General features: G+C 46.7%; 1 protein-coding gene across 9 annotated transcripts in view; it reads right to left on the minus strand.

The window, feature by feature from the left end:
- MAP9 (microtubule associated protein 9) overlaps positions 1-15,030 on the minus strand; it is a 208,716-nt gene that overhangs the window by 119,514 nt on the left and 74,172 nt on the right. For all 9 annotated transcript variants that reach the window (XM_033941213.1, XM_033941203.1, XM_033941260.1 and 6 more), the window contains one exon: positions 5,505-5,776. In XM_033941213.1, the coding sequence (XP_033797104.1) occupies positions 5,505-5,776 (272 nt within the window). The remainder of the gene's footprint in view (positions 1-5,504; positions 5,777-15,030) is intronic.

The following is a 15,030-nucleotide window of genomic DNA, read 5'->3' on the forward strand; positions in this document are numbered from 1 at the left end:
TGATTCTCCAGCCGCAGGTCTGTGTCCCTGGTGTACGCCCTTCTCTCCAGCCGTAGGTCCGTGTCCTTCATTCCTATCCATTTCCTCTCATCCTGGCGTTCGTCTTCTTGTGGGTTCTTCGCTGTTTCCATATCTTTCTGCTGTGTCTTCCATTTCCTCCTGGTGGCTATCTGTCTGGTGGTCCACACTCTCTGTAGGCATATCTCGGCAGTTTCACTTTAGCTGGTGTTTTTCCATGGCCTCCCTGTATGCCTCTTCTATGAAGTTCTCCAGCTCCCGGACTTCTTCCTCAAAGGTGTCCTCCTTCTTGATGATCTCTGCATCTCTGTCTTCCTCCTCCACTGCTTGAAGTGCCTCTAGTTCCAGTATTCTGCCCTCCAGGAGTCTGACTTGCTTCTTCAGGCTTTCCAGTTCTCCACATCAATCGAATACATAAGACCGCCTCCCAGAAGGGAAGTAGTCATACATATGTCAGATGGTGCAGAAAACTGGGTAGCTCAACATCCTGCTTCTGTCTGCTGCTTCCATTTCTGCCCGCTTGCTGTCTGCTGTGTCTTCTAAATAAACTAAACCTTAGGTTTGTATACCGCATCCTCTCCACAATCGTAGAGCTCGGCACCGTTTACAAGAGTTGGGAGAGAAAGGAACTCCAATGAAGGTTAAAGAATATAGTGAGAAGAATATTTGGAGGGCTTAGGATGCCAGAGAAAGAGTAAATATTACATTTTTGAGAACAGCCAGGTTTTCAGATGTTTGCGGAAGAGTTGCGTTCGACTGGTTATGTCCTTAGTGTCCGCCTGGTTGTGTGTCCTTTGTGCCTGCTTTGTCTTCTGTATCTGCCTGGCTGTGTGTCCTCAGCACCTGCTGTGGCTGTCCTCTGCACATGTTGTGTCCTCTGTACCTGCTGTGTCTGCCTGGTTACGTGTCTCTGTACCTGCTGTGTCTGTCTGGTTGCGTGTCCCTATACCTGTTAGGACTGCCTGGCTGAATGTCCTCCGAGTCTACTGTGGTCTCCCTCTGCTCTTCTTTAGTTGTGGTTCGTCTTTTCTCAAGGTCTTTCGCTAAGGCGAGCGCCTTTGATGCTCGTCTCGACGTGCACCAAACGGCTGAGCGCCGTTGGCTCTTCCCCTTTTAAGGGGGAGCTTTGATGTATGATGTTGGGTGGGCGGAGCTAACCCTCGCCACTGCTCATGCTGATCCTACCTCCCTTCTCCTTCTCTCCTGCTCTCCCCTCCTCCTCTGGGTTCCTCCTGCTGTCCCCCTCTGCTCTCCTCCTGCTTCTCTGCTACCTGCAGAGCCGAATGGCTGAGTGACATTGGCCCCTCCCCTTTTAAGGGGGAGGTTTGATGAATGACGTTGGGGTGGGCGGAGCTAACTCATCGCTGCCCCTGCCTCCTTCTCCTTCTCTCCTGCTCTCCCCTCCTCCTCTGGGTTCCTCCTGCTGTCCCCCTCTGTTTGCCTCCTGCTTCTCTGCTGTTGTCTAAAATCTAAATATACCACTTCTATCAAACTCTCTGATCATCCAGTTAAAGAAATTGATCAGATTTCTTTGACAAGACTTCTAGTGAAACATGTTATCCCAGGTCCCGAAATTCACTGGATTCCAGAAACTTCAATGGCCTATATTTTAAAAGCGTTTCCATTAATTTACTTACCACAGAAGTCAGATTTATGGGCCCTATCTCTTCCTTGCAATCACTTTTGTGGACAGGAACCACATCTACCCTTCCCCAGTCCACTAATACCACTTCTGACTCTAGAGAAGGAATCACATAGATTTGGGCAATAAGTGTATGTTTATATGAACACATCTGTATACAAATAAGTAGTTTCTAACTATGCATTATTTCTTAAGTATATGCCAATAATTGATGGTGCCAAAAAATAAGAGCACTGTTATAGAATTATCCTCATCCTTCAGATGAAAGGCTTCTACTGAGCATAGCTGCAAAATGCAGAGACTGGACTCCAGTGGCAGCAAATCTACGAGGCCTGTTCAAAATGTTTCAGGACAGTTTGACTTGCACATCAACGAGAAGTTCTTTTGAGATGCACTAGAAGGTGTTGAGAAGCTTAAAACCTCATGAGTAATCTCCTTTTTTCCATTTGTTGATATCTGTTTTCATCTCTAAGCTACAGCAGTTTTTGTGGAAGTGTGTTTTCGTGATCGGTTATTTTTCATCATGTGCAACCTCAATGAGCAGCGCTACAATGTGATGTTATGTTTTTTAAATTGGGTAAGACTACTACAAAAACTTATGAAATGTTGAAAGTGGCTTTTGGGGAACATATCTTGAGTCGTGGAAGATGTTTTAAATGGTATTCACACTTCAAAAGTGGTTGTGAATCAGTGGAAGACGATTCGTGAACTGGAAGACCATCAACTTCAACTGATGATGATAATGTTAGAAACACAGAAACAATTAGGCAGATAAAGGCCAAATGGCCCATCTAGTCTGCCTATCCACAGTAACAATGAGGGTTCTTGTGCACGCTAATCGACGATTAACTGTTAGAGAATTGGCAGAGGAATGCAACATCTCCATTAGTTCATGCTAAAACATTCTAACAGAAGTTGGGGATGTCTCGCTTTGCGGCAGTTTGTTCCACGGTCGATGACCGATAATCAGAATCTTCTTGAGCAGACAAATGAAGACAAAACATTTCTTGATAAAGTGATAACTAGTGATGAGACATGGGTCTACTGTTATGACGTGGAAACCATAGCTCAATCGTCTCAATGGAGAACCAAAACATTGCTAAGATTGAAAAAATCTCAGCAAGTTCGGTCGAATGTCAAAGTGATGTTAACAGGTTTTTTTTTTGACAGTCATGGCATTGTTCAGAAAATTAAAACTACACATTTCCTGGTTTTCTCTCCTTCACTTTCTGCCCTACATTCATCTTTAGCATTAATTTTTAATTTTCTTCTATTTTTCTGCTTTCTTCTCAAAATCTATCTATTTTTCCATGTCTTCCCTTCCCATCTATCCATGTGTACCATCTCCTCCCTCTTTCTTCTCCACATCTATCCATAAGAAGCATTTCTTCTTATCACTTCCCTGCCACATCCATTGCTGTGCATCATCTCCTCCCTCTGTCTCCCCTTCCCTTCCATCCCTGTGCATCATCTCATCCCTCTCCCATGGTCAGACATCTCTCTCTTCCCCTTTTCCACCTCATATAGTCTGGCATCTTTCTTCTCTCCTTCACATAGCCTGGAATCTTTCTCCTTTCCCATGGTCTGGTATCTCTCTCTCCTTCCCTCCCTCTTCTCAAGGTCTAACATCTCTCTCCTTATCTCCTCTTCTTTCTGCAGTCTGGCATCTTTCCTTCCTGCACTCTGGCATCTCTCGCTCCCCTCCTTCCCTTTCATTCCGTAGTCTGCCATCTCTATCTCTCTCTCCTTCCCATTCCAGTGGTCTGACATCTCTCTCTTCCCTTCTTCCATCACCCTTCTTCGGAATCTGACATCTCTCCCTTCTTTGAGTCATCTCTCCTCCCTCCCAGTGTAATATTTCTCTCTCCTTCCTCTCCAACACTATCACGTCCAATAATTATCCCTCTTTCTGCCTTTCCCCATGTATACCATCTCTTTCCCTCCCAATCCACACACCTGTGTCCAAGAATTTTCTTTTTTTCTTCCTTCACCCACCAGCAGCATCTCTCTTTCCCTCCCTTCCTAACCCCCAGCCCATGCAGCCTCTTTCTTTCTTGCTTTCCCAACTCCCCTCCCCATGCAACCTGTGCAGCATGTCCTTTCCTCATTCCCAGCCCCAGACCTTCCCTCTCAGCTGGATCCTACAGTACAATCTGTCCCCAATTCTTGACTTCCCCACTTACCACCTCCCCACCATTGAAATTAAAAATCTTTGTGCAGCCAATGGCATAATAAAGCCAGCCTCTGCTATCAGCCTGCCCTGGAAGTGTTCTTTCTGTAGCACTTCCCCTTCCCGCGTAGACAGGACATTGGAGTAAGAACACTTCTGGGCAGGCTGATGGCGGGAGGATGGCTTATTTGCGCCATCAGCTGCCCGAAGATCTTAAATTTCAGCAGCGGGGAGATGGTAGGTGGGGGAGTCGGGACTCAAGGAGGTTCCTGGAGAGGGTTTCACTACAGTGTAGTGTCAGGTGCACAGTCACCGCAAGACCTATAAAACTGTCAGGCGGGCCAGATTCGGCTCACGGGCCTTGTGTTTGACATGTGTGTTTTAGAGCATCATAATGCTCTAATAGAGCAAAGGAATTCTTCAGAGGCAACAATTGTGAGTGGGTGTTTTTGTGTCACACAACATTCAATTCCTGCTTAAGTTTATTGAGCTTCAATTTAATATTAGCAAGCTGAAGGCAGATGGGGCACGCTTTAAGCCTCCAGATGGTATGCCTTGAAACAATGAATAAAAGTTATCTTAATTGTTTGGAATGAATATTAATTGAGGAGTATTCTTGATTATTGGGTTGTCTATACAGTATATGTGTAGCAAACCTTGAGGAGGGTGGGTGGGGTTATAAATTATAATGAGTCGGCCAAGTTCCCCACTAAACAGCACTGGAGAAGGGGCAAGCCCTCACAACACAATCAAATTCTACTGGAATTTAATTTTTCTCCTTTACAGCCAAATATCCCCAATAAATGTAAATATAGCAAGATTCTGCACAATAATCCAGATGCAAGACTAAAGCTTTTATCTATCCTAGGACCGGCAAATGGAAGAGAAACCTTAAAGAGCTAGTCTACTCTTCAAAAAACCAAGTTAGGAAAGTTTAGAAAAATCAGCAGCATGAAAGATTAGAGTCAGTTTGAAAAGGCTATCCCCCTCTAATATCAGAGCTAGCCAGAAAGGGAGATAAAAGCTTTTTTGTTGGCTTTTAGCTTGTTTTTTGAGGAGGGAGAGGTCTAGGCTAGAAAACAGAGCAATACATCACAATACAGATATAGAGTCAGCATAGTTTAAATAATTAAAGTTTAGAGAATAGATATCAGGCAGCAAAGCCTATATCCAGGAGTTTAAAAATTAAGAATAAGATCAAAGAGCACTTATTAGTATTATGGTTCAGATCTTTTAGGAGAGCACATAGATGGAAAACTGCTGGTAGGCTGTTTCACTGACATACCAACCTCTTCATTCTATAGGACCCCTGATGCAGACGTGTTGATCAAAATATGGACCATGTCGGTAATAATGTGGTCTATCTGTATGCAACAAATTGTTTATTTAAAATAAACATTGCCTGCCTCTTGTACAGTGGTCTGCAGTTTTCTTTTTTGTCTTTGATTCACTGCAGATTTGTTGGATTTCGTTTCTTTGTCCGATAACTGCTGAGAAGGTGAATGTCCCTCAATGAGTCAAGTTCCCCACCAAAAAGCACGGGAGGAGGGGCAAGCCCTCACAACAAATCAAATTCTGCTGGAATCTAATTTTTCCCATTTACAGTCAAATATATTATGCAAGAAGGTATGAAATTACCAAATGTAAACAAACAAACAAAAACTGCACTCCTACCTTATTCTGCTCATAGTTGAGCTCATAATTCTGTGCATCTTGAGAGACTTCCTCTACAGGAAAATCAGTAAATTGCTGCATACTTTGCCTTAGTTTGGATGTCACATATTCCAAAGATTCACTGCTTCCACCATCAAGGTCATCAAGGCATTTTTCCTGCAACTTTGATTTCTCATACACTGTGCTCATCATTAGCTCTAAAACAGAGGGGGATCTATTTCGGCTGGCTTTTGTTTGATCAATGTGAGCTTCATTTTCTTGCCATTCTAGGTCTAAAAGAACAAAAGTATAGAATACAATCTGTTATTAAGAAATGCACTTTCTTACTAAGGACCTTTTAACAAAGATTCCAAATGAAAAACCCCTCCAATGATAAGATAGATCCTGAAAAATCTTAAGACTACAAGAATTGTACATATATCCCCTCTTCTATTAAACTGCGCTAGCAGTGTGTAGCGCAGAGAGCCGCGCTAAATGGCCCGCACCGCTCCAAACGCTCATAGGAACTCTATGAGCGCCGGGAGCAGTGTGGGCCATTCAGCATGGCTCACTGCGCTAAAAACTGCTAGCACAATTTCGTAAAAGAGGGGGGATAATAATTTTAATTTTGCTCAATAAAAGTAAATCATCTATCTGTTTAAGAAAAAGGCTTCACAGTCATAAAAAAGTATTGTGGTTGCCCTGTGTGTCCACTTGAAAACATACTCATTCACTATGGAAAAATATTCAGTATAAGGGATGCTATTTGTGCTCCTCCTCTAATGCTGCAAAATAGTTCAGTGCAGAAAGTGTGAAGAATTATGCTACACTGGCAATCAGGCCAGACGATAAATAATAAACTTACACAGATACAAAATTACACATTACAAGAAAGAGAACAGAATTATTTTATTAGGAGCATTTTTCACGATCACACCACTGCACCAATGGCAAAATGGAAATTTAGAACAATCAAGGAGTATAAGAAATTTGAAGTTAAAATGGCCAAATACTTCAATATTAAAATAAAAAGAGCAATTTTCAAAAGGCATTACCTATTAAAGCCCAAGATTTAACAGCATATACTGGTTTTCTAAAAAATTACACATGCTTTGAACCAAAAGAAAAATAAGCACACTCAGAAGCAATATTAGATCAGGAAGGTAAGAACAAATGCAATTTTCCTATTTCAAAACTATGCAAATTGTTTTGCAGGGAAACAGTATCCACAGATAATAAAGCATGCAAATTTTTCTCTCCTTAAGCAATTTTCAGAGGTATATATTTTCTCTTTATGAATTTCTTCAAAGTCTGCAGGTGAAAATGTCTACAAATCTAACTACCTAAAGACATTAGAAATTTCATCCAGTAGGATTAAAAAAAGAGACTGATTTTTTAGGTCACTACCAGACATAATCTTTTTGTCTTTCACCTTCCTATCACTACCACATCAGTCACTTTCTTGGACCATCTGCTACTACTGCAATGTAATCTATGATTCACTTTTATTTTCTAGCAACAATCCAACGTGTTTTTAAATGCTGATGCCCTGAATATTCAATGTGGGCTATGTCTGGGCTAAAAAACTTTGTAGTGGAGAGTGTGGCGCAGTGGTTAAAGCTACAACCTCCGCACCCTGAGGTTGTGGGTTCAAACCCATGCTGCTCCTTTTGACCCTGGGCAAGTTACTTAATCCCCCCCAATGCCCCAGGTACGTTAGATAGATTGTGAGCTCACCGGGACAGAGAGGTAAAACTGCTTGAGTACCTAATAAATGCATATAAGCCCTGGAAGAACGGTAGAGAAAATTGAATAAATAAATATTTCAATACCTGTAGCATGGGAAACAAAATTCTAGATCTAGAGGCTCTAATGGTAGAAACTGAATTGGACTCAGTGGCTATAATCTATTCAGGAAGATAGGATAGGTAAAAAAGCAATGTTACTTACCGTAACAGTTGTTATCCAGGGACAGCAGGCAGCTATTCTCACTAGTGGGTGATGTCATCCGACAGAGCCCCGATACGGACATCTTGCAAGCATGTCTTGCTTGAAGAAACTCAGAAGTTTTGAGATGCCCGCACCGCGCATGCGCCAGTGCCTTCCCGCCCGATGCTCCGGGCGTGTCTCCTCAGTTCAGGTAGCTAGCAGAGAAGCCAACCCAGGGGAGGTGGGTGGGACGTGAGAATAGCTGCCTGCTGTCCCTGGATAACAACTGTTACGGTAAGCAACATTGCTTTATCCCAGGACAAGCAGGCAGGTATTCTCACTAGTGGGTGACCTCCAAGCTAACCTCAATGGGATGGAGGGAGAGTTGGCAACTTAGGAGAACAAATTTTGTAACACAGTTTGGCCAAACTGTCCATCCCGTCTGGAGAAAGTATCCAGACAATAATGAGAGGTGAAGGTATGAACCGAGGACCAAGTGGCAGCCTTACAAATCTCCTCAATCGGTGTCGATCTGAGGAAGGCTACAGAGGCCGCCATTGCTCTGACCCTATGGGCTGTGACCTTACAGGGAAGGGGTAATCCAGCCTGGGCATAGCAGAAAGAGATACAAGCCGCCATCCAATTGGAGATGGTGCGCTTCGATACAGGTCGTCCCAACTTGTTTGGATCAAAGGAGACAAAAAGTTGAGGAGCAGTTCTGTGTGGTTTGGTGCGATCCAAGTAGAAAGCCAAAGCACGTTTACAGTCCAGAGTGTGCAGAGCTGATTCTCCAGGATGAGAATGAGGCTTTGGAAAAAACACTGGAAGCACGATGGATTGGTTGAGATGAAATTCAGAGACCACCTTAGGTAGGAATTTCGGATGAGTGCGGAGGACCACCTTGTCATGATGGAAAACTGTGAAAGGTGGGTCCGCCCCCAAGGCCTGAAACTCACTGACCCTGCGAGCAGATGTGAGGGCCACCAAAAAAACCACCTTCCAAGTGAGAAACTTTCGGGGAGCCTTGCTCAGAGGCTCAAAAGGAGGTTTCATAATCTGAGAAAGGACAACATTTAGATCCCAAACCACTGGAGGCGGTTTGAGAGGAGGATTAACATGAAAAAGTCCTTTCATAAATCTGGAAACCACAGGATGAGAAGAAAGAGGTTTCCCTTGTAGAGGCTGATGGAAAGCCGCAATAGCACTCAGGTGGACTCGTATAGATGTTGACTTGAGACCAGACTGAGACAGGTGTAGAAGATAGTCCAATACAGAGGAAAGAGAGGCTCGTTGAGGCTCCTTAGAATTGGAAACACACCAAGAAGAAAATCTAGACCACTTCTGGGAGTAGCATTGACGAGTAGCAGGCTTCCTAGAAGCTTCCAAGACCTCTCTCACCGCCTGGGAAAACTGGTGAGGGGTTACGTTGAGAGGAACCAAGTTGTCAGGTGGAGAGACTGCAGGTTGGGATGAAGCAGTGAACCTTGATGCTGAGTAAGCAGTGAAGGAAACACTGGAAGAAGGACCGGCTCCCTGCTGCTGAGTTGAAGTAGAAGGGAGAACCAAAGTTGTCTGGGCCACCGAGGAGCAATCAGAATCATGGTGGCATGGTCCGATCTCAACTTGACCAGAGTCTTCTGAATGAGAGGAAATGGGGGGAACGCATAGAGGAAGCGATTCCCCCAATCTAGTAGAAAGGCATCTGCCTCGAGACGATGAGGAGTGTAGATCCTGGAGCAAAACAGAGGCAGTTTGAAGTTGTGGGGAGCCGCAAAGAGGTCTATCTGAGGCGTTCCCCACTGAGCAAAGATCTGATGAAGGGGCCTGGAATGGAGGGTCCATTCGTGAGGCTGGAGAAGCCGACTCAGCTTGTCCGCCAAGACATTGTCCTTCCCCTGAATGTAGACAGCTTTGAGGAAGGAGTTGTGGTGAACCGCCCAATCCCAGACCCTGAGAGCTTCCTGGCAGAGGGAGGCCAAGCCCGTGCCCCCTTGCTTGTTGACATAATACATGGCGACCTGATTGTCGGTGCGAATGAGGACCACCATGTCGTGCAGCAGATGCTGAAAAGTTTGAAGAGCATTGAAGATGGCTCTGAGCTCCAGAAGATTGATTTGATGGAGTCGATCTGCACAGGTCCAGAATCCCTGAGTGCGAAGCCCATCCAGATGTGCTCCCCAGGCATAGGTCGAGGAATCGGTCGTGAGAACCTTCTGGTGGGGAGGAGAATGAAACAGCAAACCTCTGGATAGATTCGAAGAGGTCATCCACCAGAGCAGAGATTGCCGAAGAGCAGGAGTGACCGTGATGTGTCGAGACAACGGATCCGACACCTGAGTCCACTGAGATGCCAGGGTCCACTGAGGAATTCTGAGGTGGAGTCTGGCAAACGGCGTCACATGAACTGTAGAGGCCATGTGGCCCAGGAGGACCATCATGTGTCTCGCCGAGATGGTCTGGCGAGAAGACACAGACTGGCAGAGATGAAGAAGAGCATCCATGCGCTGAGAAGGAAGGAATGCTCTGAGACGAATGGTATCCAGGACAGCCCCGATGAAGGGCAGAGACTGGGTCGGCTGTAGATGAGACTTGGGAAAGTTGATCTCGAATCCCAAACTCTGCAGCAGCAGAATCGTGGCCAGGGTCGCCGAGAGAACCCCCGAGGCCGAGGGAGCCTTGATCAGCCAGTCGTCGAGGTAGGGGAATACCTGAAGACCCTGGTTCCTGAGTGTTGCGGCCACGACCACCAGACACTTCGTGAAGACTCTGGGAGACGAAGACAGGCCGAATGGAAGCACTCGGTACTGCAGATGGAGATGTCCCACCCGGAATCTGAGGAACTTGCGAGAGGCCGGATGAATGGGGATATGAGTGTAGGCCTCCTTGAGATCCAGAGAGCATAACCAGTCGTTCTGCTCGAGGAGGGGGTAGAGAGAAACAAGTGTCAGCATGCGAAACCTCTCTTTGACCAGGAATTTGTTGAGGACCCTGAGGTCCAAAATGGGTCGCAGGTCGCCCGTCTTCTTCGGGACAAGGAAGTACCGGGAATAAAACCCCTGGTTCAGTTGGTCCGTAGGAACCGGCTCCACGGCACGAAGCCGGAGCAAAGCCTGAGCCTCCTGAAGAAGAAGGGCGGTCTGAGTCAAGTTGGAAGGATACTCTCTTGGAGGGTGGTCCGGAGGGACCTGATGGAAATGAAGAGAGTATCCCTCCCTGATGATAGCAAGGACCCAGAGGTCGGATGTTATGGCCTCCCATCGATGATAAAAATGATGGAGGCGCCCTCCGATGGGAAAAACAGGGGGAGGCAGAACGAGGTTGGTTATGCCCTCGACGAGACAGTCAAAAAGGCTGCGTGGTCTTAGGGACAGCAGGCGACTGAGACTTAGGCTGACCCTTCTGAAGAGGCTGTCGCTTCGCCGGTTGCCTCGCAGGAGGAGTTTGTCTCGGCTGATAACGCCGCTGATAAATCAATGGTGGACGAGAAGGTCGAGGCTTTGGCCGAAGGATAGATTGGAAGGACTTTTCGTGGTCAGACAACTTCTTCGTGACGGTCTCGATGGATTCGTCAAAAAGATCCGCCCCAGCACACGGGACGTTCGCCAGGCGGTCCTGAAGATTCGGGTCCATATCAATGGTCCGCAACCAGGCCAACCGGCGCATCGCCACCGAGCAAGCCGCTGCCCAGGCAGAGAGCTCAAACGCATCATAGGCAGATTGCATCAACTGAAGTCGGAGTTGGGACAACGAAGCAACCACTTCCTCAAACTCAAACCTGGCCTGGGATTCGATGTATGGAGTGAACTTTCGAAGCACAGGTAGAAAAAATTCCAAGTAGGTTGCAAAGTGGAAGTTGTAATTCAGGACTCTAGACGCCATCATCGAATTCTGATAGATGCGTCGCCCAAACTTATCCATGGTTCTGCTTTCGCAGCCCGGAGGTACGGAAGCGTAGACCTGGCCAGGATGAGACCGCTTGAGCGAGGATTCGACCAGGAGGGACTGGTGCAAAAGCTGAGGTCCCTCGAAGCCTTTATGATGTACCGTGCGGTACCGTGAGTCCAATTTGCCAGGGACCGCAGGGATAGAGTAAGGAGACTCGAAGCAGCGCATGAAGGTCTGGTCGAGGAGCTTATGCAGGGGGAGCCGCAAGGACTCCGCCGGAGGCCGAGGTAAGTGCATGGTATCGAGATACTCTTTGGAATATCGAGACCCCGCATCCAGAGTAATGTCCAAGTCATCCGCCATCTGTCTGAGGAACGACGAAAAGGACAGCTGGTCCGCCGTCGCCAGTCCTCGAGACGGACTAGAAGAAGACGAAGCCTCAGGCTCCAAAGAGGCCTGTGAGCAACAGGACGAGTAGAAAACTTCGGGGTCCTCGAACTCCGGGCCCGGAGGAGGAGACCCAGTCGAAGCAGCATACCCCAACCGAGGCAATTTCTTCTGAGGCGAGACGGTTGAGTGTCGAGAGTAATGCTTCGAAGAGTGCCTGGACCGATGCCCCTCTCGATGCCTGGAAGGGGATCGAGTCCTTCTGTGCGAGACTTTATCAGACGCTTCCAAGGAGCAGATCGGACTCGATGCGGTCGATCGCAAAGGTGGGAGAGTCGGTGCTTCTCTGGACGTCGCCCAGGCTTGATAGGGAGTTCGGAAGAACTCGTCCTGCTTCCTGCTATGCCCCGGGCTAGATGGCCCCGAAGGTGGACGCCACACTGAATCACGGGGCGGAGTAATCGGTTCCAAGGGAGGCAGGTCACTAAACGAGGGTTTCTTCGAGGGAATGGGCTCCAGAGGAGGCATCTCATTAAGAGAAGCCCTCCTCGAGGGAATCGGTTCTAAAGGAGGCATAGCATTCTCGGAGGACCTCCTCGAGGACCCGGACACCACTCGCCGCTCCTCCTCGCCGAGCAACGAGGTCATGCGGCGGGGAGGAGGAGGAGGGGGCGGTCCGCCCCTCGAAGCCGAAGCTGGGAGGTCATCCTGGATGGTGGCAATCAGATGAGGCCCCATGGTTTGCATGAGCTCAATGAACTGAGCCTCCAGAATGGACCGCAGCGAAGCCGATATGGAGGGATCCGCACCAAAAGGGGGCCCTTCCGCACGGTCTCCGCGCTCTTTAGGTGCAGTGTGCTTCTGCTTGCCAGCTTTCGGCACCTTGAGCACCACTGGTGGAACTTTTGGGGTCGAGACCTGCTCCGAAGGAACGGAGGAAGGCACCGGCGCCGAAGCCTGGGCCGAAACCGGGTGAATGATGCCGGTTTCAGGAGGCCCAAAGCAGCTGGGGAGGCAGCGGGCTTCGCTGAAGAAGTCGAAGCCCCCGTCGATGTCGATGTCGAAGCTGCAGGCGCTGACGAAGCATCCATCTTGAATATGGACTCCCAGAGCAGACAGCGGCGCTTAAACGCTCTCGCTGTCAGAGTGGAGCATGGCCGGCACAATTTCGGAAAGTGATCCGGTCCCAGACACTGTAAGCAGCGTCGATGAGGGTCCGTGAGCGAAATCGCGCGCTGGCACTTGCTACACTTTTTGAAACCGGTAATCGGCCGGGACATAGGCCGGAAAAGCTCCGCCGCAAGGTCGAAGGCGCGGGGCCTCAGCCACGCAGCCGACCCGGAGTCGGAGGGAAAAATTTTTTTTTTTGAAAAAAGAAATCAAAGAAAGAAATAAACGCACAGGAGAGCCCAAAAGAACTCAACCCGCGGCAAAAAGAAGGCAAAAAAGATTTTCAATGGGCGCAAATTGAAGATAGACTTCTCAGCTCCGCGGAAGAAAAAGAACTGAGGAGACACGCCCGGAGCATCGGGCGGGAAGGCACTGGCGCATGCACGGTGCGGGCATCTCGAAACTTCTGAGTTTCTTCAAGCAAGACATGCTTGCAAGATGTCCGTATCGGGGCTCTGTCGGATGACATCACCCACTAGTGAGAATACCTGCCTGCTTGTCCTGGGATAAAGGAGTGGTGTTATATGTTAAGAATAATATTAAAGTGACAGAATTACGGGGCATAGGGAGTAAAAAAAAAAGCACTGTGAGTTAATCTGGAAAGACAGAACAGAAAATGTATTGTGATATACAGGCTTCCTTCACAGATGGAAGAAACGGACAAAGATCTAATTGAAAACATTCACAAGATAGCTAGGAAAAGGGAAGTACTACTGATAGATGATTTTAATATGCCAGAAGTTGATTGGACCATTCCTGCTGCAGGGTCATCTAGAAGCTACAGAAAGAATTGTTCCAGCAATTACGGTAGTAACAGAACCCAAGTGGGATAGAACTATTCTGGACTTGATGCTTACAAACAAGGAAAGTGTTTCTGAGGTTGCAGTGGGTGATCATTTGGCACCTTGTGATCACCAAATGGTAAGGTTCAATATTAAAATGCAAGAGAAGAGGACATACTCAAGTTTGAAGGTTCTAGACTTCAAAATAGCTAACTTTGTTAAGATAAGGGAATACATCAAGGAGGAGCTTAACGAAGAAGAACAGTAGTGGGTGAAACTGCAAGGAACTATTCTAAAGGCAACAAACCTTTATGTTAGGAAAGTATATTAAAGGTAAAAGTAAAAGAAGTCTGCTTTGGTTCTCAAATGTAATAGCTGAAAAGGTGATAGAAAAAAGGTTAGCCTTCATAAATTACAAGACGTCGCAGAAAGAGCAAGATAGCCAAAAATATGTGTAAACGTTATAAGAAGTGGGAAAAGCTGTCAGAAAAGCAAAGATGCAAATAGAAGAGAAGATAGTTCATATGGTAAAATTGGGGGACAAAACTTTTTTTTTTTTTACACACATGTTAGTGAAAGGAAGAAGTGTCAAAATGGCATAGTGAGGCTCAAGGGTGAAGGGGAAAAATATGCAGAAACTGATAAGGATAAGGCTGAACTGTTTAGCAATTATTTCTGTTGTGTTTACAGATGAAAGACTGGGCAAAGGACCGCAGAAAATAAATGCAAATGGGAATGGATTTGTGGTAGACTGGAAGAGATTCTCAGAAAACAGTGTTTGTGAGGAGCAAGCTAACTTAAAAATAGACAAAATGATGGGGCCGATGGGAAACATCCAAGGGTACTCAAGGAACTCAGAGAGGTTCTGGCAGCTCCATTTGTCTCATCTTTTCAATGCTTCCTTAAAGTCTGGTGTGATCCCAGGACTGGAGAAGGGCAGATGTGATCCCTCTGCAGAAGAGTGAAAGTAAGGAGGAGGTTGGAATTACAGGCTGCTTAGTCTGACCTTAGTGGAGTTGAGGGTGGAAGTGACACCCAGAACCATAGAGATAGAGACCTGAAAACTTTATTTGCAATAAGAAGTGACTATTCTGTGATAGGTTACTTTACTGCTTTTTGCCATTCTGACCAATGGTTTGTGTTCACCAATAAAGTGTTTGTTCCACTTTGCTCTGATCGTTCAGATGGTCTTACCTCAACTGAACTATTGCAACTCCGCCTACCTTGGCATCAACACCACTCTTATCCCAGGACAGGGATTCACGTTGGCAGCTAGGCATAAGTGGGATCCTGTCCCACAAAATATATGTACTTATGGAAGGAGTGCCCCTTGGGAATAGTGCTGATATGACTGCCTTTATCCCTGTAGGTTTTATTAACTTGTATGTGAGTTT

This window comes from Geotrypetes seraphini, chromosome 1 (genome assembly GCF_902459505.1).
Source record: "Geotrypetes seraphini chromosome 1, aGeoSer1.1, whole genome shotgun sequence".
NCBI lineage: Eukaryota > Metazoa > Chordata > Amphibia > Gymnophiona > Dermophiidae > Geotrypetes > Geotrypetes seraphini.